The sequence below is a fragment of the Podarcis gaigeae genome (assembly GCF_964106915.1).
Source record: "Podarcis gaigeae genome assembly, chromosome: 10".
NCBI lineage: Eukaryota > Metazoa > Chordata > Lepidosauria > Squamata > Lacertidae > Podarcis > Podarcis gaigeae.
In genome coordinates, this window is record NC_139686.1 from 36,884,754 (window position 1) to 36,899,831 (window position 15,078).

Genomic DNA, 15,078 nt, shown 5'->3' on the forward strand with positions numbered 1-15,078 from the left:
TTTTTGGACTACAATTCCCATCATCCCTTGCCACTGGTCTTGCTAGTCAGGGATGATGGGAGTTGTAGTTCAAAAACAGCTGGAGGCACAAGGTTGGGAAACACTGGTTTAGATTGCCAATTGACATAGGTATTTCCTGCTAAATGAATAGAAATTACAGAGACACTTGCAGACATTTGGTTATCTACTTTATAATTTAATCAGGATCAACTTTTTACATTGTGAACAACGCAACCAGGTCCTTGTGCAAATTATGAAACAGATTTATGTCAAGATTGATATACCAGCCTGGTTAAATTATACAGCCAAAAGAAACATAATTCTTAAGCACTTGCATAGAAGCACAAAACCATTATGGAATCACTATGGTAAAGAAACAGCAAGAAAATGCTAAAAATGACCATTACAGATCATGCTAAATAAAGCTGGAAATGTATTAACAGCAGCCAAGTTAACATGTTCTTTTTGTGTACAATAATGAATGCCTATAGCAGATTGTGCGGGACGCAGGTGGCGCTGTGGGTTAAAGCCTCAGCGCCTAGGACTTGCCGATCGAAAGGTCGACGGTTCGAATCCCTGCGGCGGGGTGCGCTCCCGCTGCTTGGTCCCAGCGCCTGCCAACCTAGCAGTTCGAAAGCACCTCCGGGTGCAAGTAGATAAATAGGGACCGCTTACCAGCGGGAAGGTAAACGGCGTTTCCGTGTGCGGCTCTGGCTTGCCAGAGCAGCGATGTCACGCTGGCCACGTGACCCGGAAGTGTCTCTGGACAGCGCTGGCCCCCGGCCTCTTAAGTGAGATGGGCGCACAAGCCCAGAGTCTGTCAAGACTGGCCCGTACGGGCAGGGGTACCTTTACCTTTACCTTTATAGCAGATTGTCAAAATTACTGGGGTTATATACAGACTCATTATGAAGCATCAATTAGAAACCGAACTCGGGTGCCACAGAGTTGACTGCTGCAGCCTCCAGTTCATACAGGGCAGAGTGCTCCTTCCTGGAGCAGGTGCAACAAACAAGGCAACTCAGAATTGTAAAATACCAGACTGGTGTCACTAGTGATGTTTCAAATATGAAACAAAATCCAACAGACACAGCATACGAGGAAAGAGAGTGTGTGTGTGTGTGTGTGTGTGTGTGTGTGTGTGTGTGTGTGTGTGATGTCACAGGTTATTAGATGCAGGATATTTGTTGATAGGTACAGCTTCCAATCCAAGACTGCAATACCTCAAGGACTGCCTCTTCCCATATAAACCAACCTGGACCCTGCATCATCTGAGGCCCTAGTTTGACCCGAGTTTGCCTAGGCCTGATCTAGACCTCTCTAACGGGGTACCCTGTGAACACGCCTTTTCTGAGGTTGGGGTGACACACCACTTCACCCCCCACCTGCTGTTAGACTAGGATTCCCTCTGCCAAAGTTGTGACTATTGCTATCAGGAAGGCAAAACCTGCAAAGGGGGCCAATCTGTTTGCAGACAAATTCCTTCTGGGCTCCAAATACAGCAGGATGGGGGCTGCTTGAGCCTGGTGGGGCAGTGCCTCATTCACCCTAATGGACCCGCCTTCAAAGACGCCTCTTTGTCACTTGTATGTTGCATCCAGAAGTGTACTCCCTCTGAATCATTTAGCAGTTGTGGCTAAATGAGTGGAACTTCTGTTGGCAGACCTCTGGTAGAATAGGTAGGAAGAGCTTAAGGATGGTGGACACAAATAAGTTATGGTGTTTTAACTGCTTCAATGGGATCTGGAGAAGGAGGAGGAGAAACAGAGGGTGAAGAAAGAGCTGTGAGTGAAGGGAGTGCCTTTCCCCATCCTTAGGACCCCCTGGGAAACTCATTAAATCTTCTGTACCTGGAACAGAGTGTAGAGAATGCAGCTGAGTGGGACACAGCTGTTGGCAGCCTCAGGAAGTACCATCTACCTTAGGCCTGCCCATAAAAAACAAGTAGAGTGAGATACTAGGGTGATATTTGCTGTTTCCATGAACTCCTTGTTGTGAGACTTTTGTGGATGTACATTTTACAGGTAATTGTATTTTTGTAATATTTTAAGCTGTCTGTTGTTGCTTCAGTTTTTTGTACCCTGCTTAGAGATATTTTTAATAATCAAGTGATGATGTTGATTATGTAGAATCCACACTTTTAATACTAGCTGCCTCTGCTTCTAGTGATGATGGATACATTTTTTTAGAACTCTCAAGTCCCAGACTCTGTAAAAGAGCCTCGTGGCTTCATTTTCCTCTAAATAATCCATCTGCTAGATACAAGTACTAGACAAGCCCATAAAAGCACAAATTCAAACCAGATTTGGTATTTCATTTAGAATAACAATGAATAATTTTTTCCCAGAAAGCTGGTCAATATCACATCCAAATTGATAAAACAATAGCTAAAGTTTCTATACAACTGTGTTTCTAATTATTTTTCATTCCTGCCTGTTGATGTTACCCTTCAAATTGGTAGTAGAGGAGTTGTAGCTCAATGGTAGAGCACATGTTTGGCATGCAAAGGTCCCTGGTTGAATCCTGGCATCTCTAGGTTGTAGTTTTTTTAAGCAAATCTCAAACAGAATGGCAGGAAAATCACCTACTGAGTGAGACCTAATTCATTGTAAGGAAAAGTTACTTAAGCTACTTTTTCTCTAGCAAAGCAGATGTACTAAAAATAAAATACTATGCTTAATAGTGCTTAATGTGATACTAATGGCAAAAGAGCCACTAAAATGTCTTATTTTTCGTAAGTCATGGTTCTCAAAACAATTCTGGGAGCCACAAACACCCTGTGCGCTGCTGCTGCCAGTCACAAAGAAGAGTATTTTATCATGGTCATTTACATCCTTCCAAAAGCACTGTGACAGGAAGCGGGGGGGGGGGGGGGAATAGCCCTGGTAAAGTTATTCCCTGGTTGGAAAATAAAGCTGTCTGTCACAGAATTACACCCCACTCACTCTACCTCGCATTTTCACTTTATGGATAACACCCGAGTCAAATGTGGGAGCTACATCAAAGTATCAACCTGAGGAAGGACCCTAAAAATGAAAACCTTTTCAAATCTCCAAAGCAGTTCCAGCTGCTTTGGTTTAGACCACTTCAGATTAAACTTGTTTGGATGTGCTCCAAATACATCTGAAGTGGGAGCATTCACCTCCAATTCTTTCCTTGACTGAGTTCTTTTGTAAAAGTTTGGGCATATCGATTGGTTGTCCTTGGAACATTTTGCTCTGCTGCTTCCTTCTAATAAATGCTTTTATTTAGTTTTTCTAATCATTGTACACAAAAACACAAAAAAATGTGCATGTCGCAGTCAGTTTCTGATACATATGTTACTGAGGCATCCCATATTTCTACAGAAAAAGGGTTTTTTCACCCTTACATGATGACCCTAATCTAGATTGGCTGAGGTGGGCAGAGACCTCCAGGTATCCAGCCTGGGGAGGATGAAGCCAGCCCGAACTACCAGGAGTCGCACTGGGATCCGGGGGGCTGCACGTGATCACATAGAAAGCATCCCCATTTGATGTGGGGAGCGGTCGTTTGTTAACAATAGTCTGCTTATTAGAAATGCTTATATTGCACTAAATGAATGTATATTTGTCCGGAATGTGTAGCTATCACAATACATAACATCTTAGGTGTCTGTACATATTCTGCAAACCTCCTTTGTTTTTTCCATTGTGACTTCACACTTAGACTGCAACGCTGCCTCCTCCCTCAAGAATATGCCCAGAGGCTCAAACTAGAGTGTTCCTTATTAATAAAGATGAGGGTATGTAAAATAGACAATTGACAAACCTGTGTTAAATGAGCCAATAGAGGTCAAACCAGACATGACATTAAAAGTGTATTTGCATTTATGTGCAAATTTTAAAAATTCAAACAGAACCCATTGTTGAGAGGATGCATCACAGCATGTGTGAAGTGTGAATTTAACTGTTTCCTCCCCTGCTGCAGCTATGAGGAAGATCACTATTCCGAAACCATATTTCTATTAGGAGCTTCAGAGTAGCTATTTTATTCAAGACCAAAACAAGAAAGGGTTAAAAAAATTCCCTCCATACATGCTTCAGTTTTGACAGTGATCACACACTACCACCTAGCAGCTATTTGCATTTTAAAAAAAGAAGCAGTGCTTGCTAAATTCAAATATGCATTTTAGGGAACGGTTGCAGGTCAGTGGAAGAGATCATGGATTTGCATGTAGAAAGCCCCAGGTTCAGTTTGTGGCATCTCCACATAGGGCTGGGAAAGATTCTTGTCTGAAACTCTCTCTACCCCTGCCAATCAGTGTAGGCAATACTGAGCTAGGTGGGCCAACAGGTATATGGCACTTCCTGTGTTCCTAATGTCACATTTAGTCTGGCTCTTACTCTGCATCCTTGCAAAAGCTTGCACAATTCCTTGGTGCAAATATGAATGCTTCTCTATACAGTGCATGCAAGGCACCATATTATGATCACATTTGGGGTTTGATTTTTTAAAAAGTTTAACATTAGTCAACAGTATGATGCAGCAGCAAAAAAAACACACCCCAAAACCCTAATACTATTCTAATGCATTAACAGAAGTATAGTGTCCAGATCAAAGGAAATAATAGCACCACTCTACTCTGCTTTGGTCAGGGCACACCTGAAGCACTGTGTCCAGTTCTGGGTGCTACAATTTAAGAAGGATAAGGACCAGCTGGAACCTGTGCAGAGGAAGGGGAGCAAGATGATCAAGGGTCCAGAAACCTAAGTAGAGGTTGGATGGCATTCTGTCATGGGTGCTTTAGTCTAGATTTCAGCATTGCAGGGGGGTGGACTAGAGGACCCTTAGGATCCCTTTCAACTCTACAATTCTATGATTGTCTGATTAAATGGAAAGAAAGATTATTGAATACAAGAAAGATTAGGCATAGTTTAACCCCACTAGAATCCATGGAACTTATCCGTTTAAAGATGCACAAACATTCTACAAGTTCTAATGGGAACAGTCAAGTCCCAACACCCTCACCTGGGAAATTAAATCACACAGTAGGTACGGAATTCAAGTAAGCATGTTCCTGATTGTAGAATCAAGCACACTTTCCATGGATCACATTGAAAGTGTTTCTATGAAACCTGTCATTGGCTTTCTTCCTTTATCACTACTATTTTGAGGAACGAAGAACTCAATGCTATAAAACATTGTAATTATATGTTTTATTAAACCAAAACACCATAGAGTTAGAACTAAAACTGTTTTGCATTACAGGAGCACTTACATACCAATGGAGGGATTGACCCAACATGCCCCAGCACTGAAAACCCTAAGCAAGAATGTTTCCTCCCCAGGGCCCTCCACTATCAAAGCTGGGTTGGGGGCAGGTGGGATTAAGAGAATCCCCAGAATAACATGCAGTGCGTAGAGAGCAGTAGCAAGCTGCTAGGCTTGCACAGGCAGAACACTTGTACTAGCCCAACACTGAATTCCAACCCAAGTCCTACTAATTAAGGAGAAACACATTTTGCTGTCAATATTTCAATCACAGTTTCTTTTTTAAAAAATTGTTTTGCAAATGACAAGTAGTCAGGTTGTCAGATTGGTAATGTTTTTATCTTAAAATCTGCCTGTGGTTATTGGCCAACAGTAGAGAGAAACATGCGCCCTTGCAAGTGGCGGGTGGAAGTTGGGTGAGTACCATGCTAGTACTATTGATATTTGTGCCTTGTGCCCCAACAGAACACTACAGGCAAGTTGTTGCACATCAGTAACGGCATAGAGGCACCATTCCAATTACTACCTCCTACCCCACTTTAGTAGCTGCATCAGCCAATTTCAAAGCAAAAAGATTCTTCAAATCTGGAGACCACTTTATGTTTTGTTTTATTATTGTTTTTAGTATCATGTGGGATACACATGCTTCTCACTGCAAAACTCTTTATGCTTAAAACTAATTAGCATAAAATTTAGATCAGGTGGCAGAAAGTCAGTTCCATTTCTGGAAAGTTATTCAAAAATAACATATGCAGAATAAGCATCAAATTATATCAAACTATTCTAAGAGTATCAAAGAATTTCTTAGCAAATAATCTTACTTACTTTTCCTAATCAAGAATCATATCTTTAAAAACATTCCTGCATCTGTTTTTGATCATAATCAAATAAAAGGTTTCCGCAGGAACAGATGGCGCTAGTTTTAATGCTTTGTTTCCTAATTAAGATGAAAATGATTTATTAACATTTTATTATATATGTAGTAATGATTCCTTTTGCCCACTCTATTCATTATTTTAAACCTTGAGTTTAACATCTCTGGGAATGACCTTAAGGGCTGCAACTGTTTGATGTGAAAGCCAGGATTTCCTGTACTTTAGCATGAAGGTGCTGAGGTGCATAGCTATTTTAAGGGTTAACAATTGTAGTCATTGATGCGTATATATTAGGCTGTATTCATAAAACACTGCGTGTTGCCTGAGTCAACCTCTTACAGTCTAACCGCAGTGACCAATAGGAAGAACAGAAGAGAATCCAAGAAAGCTGAGGTAAGCTAGATTCTCAAGCATTGTCAAATTAGAAACAACAGAATGTTAGGTGTCTTGGGTAATGTGTCTGGGGATTACTGCTGTATATTTAGGGTTTTATGCTACAAATTTACAAGAGCTCAGACTACAAATAATGTTAAAAGGAAACAAAGACTTTTGTACTTAAATGATTTCCAACAGCCACCAGAAATCATCACCTAACCTGTACAAGGTAAAATATTTCAGTTACTCATTATAACAATGTTGGTATATATTTCTTGTAAGAGAAAGATGTCAGAGACATTGTGCTAAATCCAGTATGACATTCTCTGGAAATAATTTAGTTTCTCTCACTTGCTCTTCTTTCTATTTTATTACTTCAGGCAGTATTCTGCTATTTTGTGGACAGCAGTTTCAAAGCCTGTTAGCTCTTTTCAGCTGTTGGACTTTAGAGAAGCAGCCGTTTAAAAAAAACCCAAAACCCATGTAAGGCATTGGTTTTCCCTTTGATTTAGTGATCCTTATGACTTATGATTTTCTTTAATACTTCCCCCCCCCAAAAAAAAAACACCCCCCTCCAAAAAAAAACTAAACCCCAACCTTTCTGCACCAGTGTATCCGGCTTATTTTCTTTCTTTCTTTTGAAATGTTATATATACTTTTAGAGAACCAAGACAGACATAAAAATTTGGGATGCACTGTTGCTGTATAATTACTACTGCATTGTAGTAACTTGGCTTGCATGTTAGGTTTTTTAATGTATAGCTATGGAATATGTGAGTTTTAATGTGAACAAATTAAAAAAAGAACTGGACAAAGAAATCTGAATACGTGGCCAAGCAATAAAAGTGAAGTTCTAGAGAGAATTTGTTTCCTAAGTAATTTACATTTTAAAGAGGAAAGCCAATAATTTGGGGCACAGGGGAGCGATTGAAGAAGAGGAGTAGGTTTTCAAACAGAGCTCTCTAGACTTCTAGGGAACAGACCCAGCAAGCAGCTGTTAAAATATTCTTTGATCTTTTTCTTGTGTGTGATGAGAACCAGGCCTAGAAAATCAGAGCCATATGCCTTCTCATCTAGGAGTACAAAAGAAGATGTGAGTTTCTTCATGGAGGACCAAACTAGGACTGGATAGCAGTCAATAAAGGCAATTATGTCAGACACTGTATGCCACCTCTGTTTTGGGTGATGTTGGGATTTTTGCACATGAAATATTTTCCCTAGTTTGGAAAAAGGCAAGTTTTTAAATGTTAGTGAAATTCAATAAGAGAAAGGCAAGTTTTTAAATGTTACTGAAATTCAGTAAGAGAAGCAAGCTCTGTCTCTAGCTTCTTTTAAACATGAACTGAATGTGCACACACTTACCGTATCTAGAAAAGGAATGAAATCCAGATTGAAACATACTATTCTTAGAGTCATAGCTTGTAGTTCCCCCTGAATTTAAGATATGACCCCTCTTTTTTCTCTTGAAAAAAGTTGTGACACCATGCAAGACAGCATTTCACCCTTATAAAGTAATGCACATTGTTGCTTTCAGAAAAAGATACTGTGGAGATGTATACTTTCTTATAACTATTTTCCCCTTTTCTCCAAGGTTAACTATGAATGTACAATTGTATTCCAGACTATTGGTAGTCTTCTTGACCAATACCGTGTGGACTCGTAATATCAGGCCAACGTATGATCAGCCTGATACATATGACTGGTCTTTCTACAGCTTTGAGTGTCCACAAGAATGCTTCTGTCCTCCTAGTTTCCCAAATGCCTTATATTGTGATAGCAAGGAACTTAAAGAAATTCCAGCCATCCCAGCAAGAATCTGGTATCTCTACCTCCAAAACAATCTCATTGAAACAGTTACAGGGAAATCTTTTGTGAATGCTACACAATTAAAATGGATAAATCTGAACAACAATAAAATTACCAGCAATGGAATTGAAAAGGGTGTATTCGGCAACTTGAAAAATCTACTCTACTTATTTCTTGAGAATAATGAGTTAGAAGAAGTGCCTGCTCCATTGCCATTGAGTTTAGAGCAGCTGCGTTTGGCAAGAAACAAAATCACTACAATCCCCGCAGGGGTCTTCAACAATATGGAAAACCTCACTGCGCTAGATCTACATCAAAACAAACTGTTGGACAGTACTCTCTCAAGTGACACCTTCCAAGGACTTAACAGCCTCATGCTACTCAACATCGCTCAAAATTCACTTACAAAAATGCCACCAACCCCTCCAGCTAATGTAATACAGCTGTTTTTGGACAATAACTCCATTGAAGCAATACCAGAAAATTACTTTGATACAACGCTCAAACTGATTTTCCTTCGACTGAACAACAATAAATTAACCGATAAAGGTCTACCATCCAAAATATTTAACATTTCATCTCTTCTTGACCTTCAGCTATCTTACAATGAACTCACCAAAATCCCATCTATCAATGTTCACCTCGAGCACCTTTATCTTGACAACAACAGGATCGACAGTAAGTGCATATCAGCAATCTCAGACAGATGTTTTTCCACAGAAATACCCCTCCCCCACACTCCTCCCATTTATAGCACAAATGTTGCAGTGCTGTGCACACATGCCCATGCACACACACACACATTCACAAGTCCAAAAGTGTATAGGTATTAGAAGCAACAAGAAACCAGACCAGCTCTGGTTTAATGAGAACCTATTGTATTTCAGAAATACAAGTTCTGTACATTTGATCTAAACTGTAAATTCCATTGGCTAGTGACTAAGCCCTATTTTGTCTAACCTCAGTTTTTGAATGTAATCCATTCCGGAGGTCCATTTGACTTCCGAAATGTTTGAAAACCGAGGACCAAAGGTCTGTAAGCAAATTCAATGGGGAAACTTGAGAAATGCGCCTCGGAAGCCATTCGACTTCCAAGGTGTATTCGAAAATGGAAGCTTCACTTCTGGACTTTTGGCATTCAGCATTCATATTTGTGATCACATATAATGGGATGAGGATCAAGTACAAGAAACATAGGGTCAGCTCCCACAAAACAAATTCTGGCACATGGTTGGAGATCCAAAGTAAAATGTAGATGGGTCTTATTAACTGGAGAGAGAGGGCGGAGCCCACAGAATGCTCTGCTCACCTAAAACAATAATGCAGACTCTGTGGCCCATAGCTTAACTTCATGAGGTTATGGAAGCCCACAGGCAGAGGAAGAGGAGGAGGAGGATTGAGCTGGGGGAACAGCCAAAGGGATGGATTCACACAATAATGATTTACAAGTCACAATAGATTGCCGCAGAAGAAATATACATGTTAACAGAAGAATGGTCCCCATCCCTGACCTAAGGTACACAGATGTTTTGTGTGCTGGCAGATTCCTTACCATTTAACAACCCATCCAAGCATGATACCAGGCCAACAAAGATCAGCTTAATGCAAACCAGACTGCAATTGCATCACAAGAATAAAACAGAAACAATCAGTGCATACCATAAGCTGGTGAGCCTAACCACAAATCACACATCGAGTCACATTATCACACACATGCATGATAGCACGACAGAATTAGGCATTGCTTCCAAAAACAATTTACCCATTTTACAGATGGGAAACACTAAGAGCTTCTAGTTCAAAGAACAATCAGGCTAGAAAATTCAAATCCCAGGCAAATCAAAATTACTAGACACCACTCCTCACAAGGGGTGAAGAAGATACTGCCAAGTTTTATGAGGCAACATGCAGCCTCATCACCTGGTGACTGCTGAGCAGCAGCCGCTTTTAATTTGCTCTGTTACCTTTCTCATCTTCCATGATAAAAAAAATAGAAGGAAATAAATGCTGAACTGTGATTCCTCTGGCTTCCCAACAAGTCCTAATCTTACAGGATCATATTTAAAATATTTACTTGGTGAGTTTTTTGTGGGGAGGGAAGACAATGATTCCCAACCACTTTTCTTATGCTCTTGTTTTGTTTTTTTGTTTTGTTTTAGGTATTAATGGAACCCAAATATGTCCAGTTCCTATCCCAGGGGATCATGTTTATGAGAGAAACTTACCACGACTCCGCTATCTCCGCCTGGATGGCAATGAAATCAAACCTCCAATTCCATTTGACCTCATGTTATGCTTCCGACTTCTTCATGCTGTTGTTATTTAAGGACAGCTTAGTGTTACCATTATTGAGTTAGTAAACAGGTTTTGCTGGCATTAAACTTGTTAGAACTTCCAGGTGTTTTTTGGTCAATTATGCTGTCCCCCCATGGAGTTTGATTTTTAATTGTTAGAGTTTCATCACTTCTTTTTCTTTCTCAAAAATACTCTCTTGGTACAGCCAACCTGTCCCAATTATTTTAAATGTCACTCTATTAAGACGATGCTTTTGCTACTCAAATGTATTATCTAGCTGTGGGTTCAATAAAAGTTTTGGCATTCTTCTTCTACACTATACATATTGGCCTGCAGATTCAGGTGTAGTACATTTCACATATTAAGCAAAAGTAGAATATATAATTGCTTATTTTGTTATCTTTTTTAAAAAAGAGCATTGCTGTAGATGCCAGATAGCATGTTTAATGATAAAAATAAGTAGCAGAAATCTCTTTCCCACCCTCTTCATTCACGGAAAGTGTTATATTGAAGACATTAACAGCTGCAACACTGCTTCATTTTGTTAGAATGGGGCCAAATATCTCTCTTTTCAAAAAGGAACATGTAAAATCATACAGCTCAGAAGCTCCATATGCATGGAGCATGGCTTTCCACCAGCAGTGATGTTTAAACATGTACTTTCTTACTTGTACTATTCCCTCATGATATACCAGCAGAATTGCCAGTAAATTCCACCTGTAAGAAATTTCAAGGTATACCTTAGCAAACCATCTAAGGAATTTTGAGAGAAGAGTTATAAGAAGATGAATGCAAGTTATGTACATCCCTAAAACACTAGCATTGCTACAAACACATTTCATTTATCATTGCACATGAACAGCAGAAGCAGCCTTAGGTATCAGTTTATTGAAAAAGTGCACAAAGAAAAACTTCAAAAAATGATTTTGTTAGGAGAAATGCACATGAACTGTGTTCACATTTTTGTGCAGGCTTTATTTAACCAAATGTAAACTGACAGAGAAATGGAGCAAACTGAACTTAAAATTGGAAAAATGAGAAAGGGGAACTGAAATTGACAAATCTGTTCATCTCTACTTGGTGAATGTTATCTTTACCTTCCAAAAAAGTAGATTTGCATGCTAAATTATACATAACTAGAGCCACAGTAGCCATAGTAATTTATTTTTAGTCAAACAACTTTACATGATGATAATGATGATGATGATGATGTTAATAAAGAAATGTGACTCACTAATTAGTTTTTGTCATATATTTAGTTTTGAACACTTGACCATGTTCCTTTCTGTCCAATTGCAAATTTTACATGTTTCCTAGCCCTACTCTGGGAAGCCAATATTCGTCCTGTCCAAGATTATAGGGCTACAACAGACGCAACTGATGACCTTGCCACCCAAAGGCAATCCTGCACTAGATAATAAGATAAGTGCAGATATACATAATGACCCAAAGCCCTGACAGGCTTTTTGTGTTGGGGAGGGGAATAAGAGAATACATAAAAGCATAAGGTTTTCCAGTCTGCGAACTTATACCATGCTGTTGCCTAAGTAAAGGTAAAGGGATCTCTAACCATTAGGTCCAGTCGTGGCCAACTCTGGGGTTGCGGCGCTCATCTTGCTTTATTGGCCAAGGGAGCCAGCGTACAGCTTCCGGGTCGTGTGGCCAGCATGACTAAGCCGCTTCTGGCAAACCAGAGCAGCGCACGGAAATGCCGTTTACCTTCCTGCCGGAGCGGTACCTATTTATCTACTTGCACTTTGTGCTTTTGAACTGCTAGCTTGGCAGGAGCAGGGACGGAGCAATGGGAGCTCACCCCGTCATGGGGATTCAAACCGCCAACCTTCTGATCGGCAAGCCCAAAGCTCAGTGGTTTAGACCACAGCGCCACCCGCATCCCTATGCTGTTGCCTATGAAAGTCTAAATTAGTCTGCCTTTAAGTTGCCACAGTAAACTAATATTCCCATCTGTTTGGAATTGCCCATATATAAAATATACTGATAAGCACTATTAAGAATCTGTGTCAGAAATATAGAAAATGTTTGCTATATGCTATATGCAAGAAATGGAAACTATAATGCATAAGACCAATTCAAGGCAACACCAACAGTTCCTGGGGGATTTTTATTTTTTTTCTGTACTGTCTATGTGAACTCCATGGTATTCTTGAATGTCCAACATAAAATAAATGAGGATGGAGCACAGCAAGGTTTATCAGTTTTGCAACTTTTTTAAACAATAACAGCTGTGTCTAAAGAATCTGATGATGAGGAATGGTCATTCAAAGGTGCAAAAGAACTACAACTCAAGCAAAAATGAATCTCTAAAAAAGTAAATTACAAATGGCACATCCCAAGGTACAGCTTCACGTAATTAATGCATCCCTTGAACTTGTATTAAAAATATTCATAGCAGTTGTAAAAAGGGACACACATCTCTAGGATCACACCCATCTGTCCTTTTTATGTACCACATGCAAGAAATTTCTACTCAACCAACTGTGTAGCTGGAAAGAATTAAATCATCTATCACTGGCAAGTCTAAAGGAAAAGTTTGCAAGAGCTATGTTTTATATAACAAAGAGTGTCATATTTCATGGCTGAAGGAGAAAAAGTAACTGCTAAAGGAAAAACCTACATCATATATTATGCATCTTTATTCAGTAGCATTTGAGATATAATTAATGTATATTTAGTATTGATTAATTTAACCAGTAAAGCCTATTAAAAGTCTGTTGAGACAGATGATTCCAGAACTGCACAATCATATGATGCTTATTGGGAAGTAAAGCGTACTGTAAGTATGTTTAGGATTTCTACTTAATAGTACCAAACGATACAAACAAACAACACCATTTTGAAGCTGTAATCTAATGGTATGCAACTCCACAAGTAACACTTCATATATTTTTATTTTGAGTTCTGAATTACAGCATTTTCCCTACCTAGTACTGTACCAGCGTATTCACAATAGCCAACCTATCATGGATTTGGTTGGCTCTCAACCTCCACCCCCACCTCCATTTCTTTCATCCTCAATTATGGTGGGCTTCAACTGTGCAGGAGAGGTTGACACAGCAGACCAAAGCAGTATTCCACGTGTCCAAGAAGCATGCACTGAACTAACACCAGATATTTTGTTCCTCCCACTCCCAGCCATCACCAATTGTTGGATGAAGAGATGGAAAAATCTACTGTGTATTGTAGTCCAGCATTTGTACTAGGTTATAATGAGAACAATTCTTAAACAGGATTCTTAGTTTTTATTCACATGCCTTTTCAAAATATTTTCAATCTTTGGACTCACGAACTGCAGAATCGGACTGTCATGACATCAGTGTTTCATTACACATAGTTTAATGAGGGACTGGTTGTGAATGAAGAACTTGCCATTTTAATTTGTGCTATCCCCTCTCCCCACTATTTTTTGTCATCCAGTTTGGACATGTTGTCCATGAGAGCCAAAAGTAAACAATAGTCAGTCAGTATAACTGATACTAACAACTGGGAACAGATGGTAAATATTTCCCATATGGCAGATTTTGGGAAAACAGAGTGACATTAGGTCTTTGGAATCAGATTCCAAATCAGATTCCATCAGATTCCAGAGCCTGGAATCAGATTCATATCCCAAGCCCTCTAATATATTTTTTGTGGGGGGAGGGGAGAGGACAACATAAATTACCATCACTATTTTCCCCAAATATTGCAGTACATAACAAATGCAGAATTTGATCTGGTCTACTAAAACTGTTTATTTCAAGTCATGATAGACTCGTTTAAATTTAGGCAATTATTCCCAATGTTGGTTTTCTTGAAGCTACAAAAATATACACATTCATAGATAGATACACACACACACACACACACACACACACACACACACACATGCTGCAGTTCAATAATCTGAAACATACTTGTAAAAGCAAAACAAAATGGAGCACAGCAACAGATTTTCTCATTCCAAATCATCCAAAGTGAAGCATTTGAACACAAGAAAGCATCTACAATACTTTAAAAGCAACCATATTATTAGTTTTTAAAAGACACTGTTTTCATATAATTATAGTGAAGTGGCATATCTAAAGTATATGTATCTAAGGGATTGTTTAGTACTTATTCCATATATAAGCTAAGTCACAGGATGTGAAAAATGCATTAGCATATATTCTTTCCCTGTTAGCGGCACGTTTATCTCACTTTTCTTCCCCTTTCTATTTTCCCTTTGTTAAAATTTAAATTGTAAACTGTGTGGGACAGGGACCTGTACAGTGAGTGCCATGCATATCAATGGTGCACTATCAGTACTATTACAATGAAGAAGAGGTTTGAATACAAGAAGTAGACATTCTTACCTGTAATCAATGTCCTTTTAGATCTGCTGTATTGGGTATCTTTTGTGAAACTGCACTTTCTTTTTCAGAACCCAGTTTCCAGAAAAATCCATTCAGCTAGGCCTGGTTTAGGGAAACAAGGCAATGTTAGGACTTGGAAGTTG

The 15,078-nt window shown here is 39.3% G+C and overlaps 1 protein-coding gene and 1 long non-coding RNA gene across 3 annotated transcripts in view; one reads left to right on the forward strand and one right to left on the reverse strand.

Annotated features, from left to right (window-relative positions):
* The window catches only part of LOC310825665, a 217,145-nt gene that overhangs the window by 201,290 nt on the left and 777 nt on the right, over positions 1-15,078 (reverse strand). Inside the window, exon 2 of the long non-coding RNA XR_014555412.1 lies at positions 14,936-15,037. This is a non-coding gene — a long non-coding RNA (uncharacterized lncRNA). The remainder of the gene's footprint in view (positions 1-14,935; positions 15,038-15,078) is intronic.
* On the forward strand, positions 6,333-11,820 carry KERA (keratocan). Of its 2 annotated transcripts, none has more exons than XM_083699450.1 (3): positions 6,333-6,500; positions 8,074-8,966; positions 10,448-11,820. In XM_083699450.1, exons 2-3 carry the CDS (start codon positions 8,081-8,083, stop codon positions 10,612-10,614), a joined length of 1,053 nt encoding a protein of 350 aa, XP_083555576.1. In that variant the 5' UTR covers positions 6,333-6,500; positions 8,074-8,080; the 3' UTR covers positions 10,615-11,820. The 2 variants fall into 2 exon arrangements, with proteins under 2 accessions (XP_083555576.1, XP_083555577.1); XM_083699451.1 differs by lacking the exon at positions 6,333-6,500 and adding an exon at positions 6,537-6,711.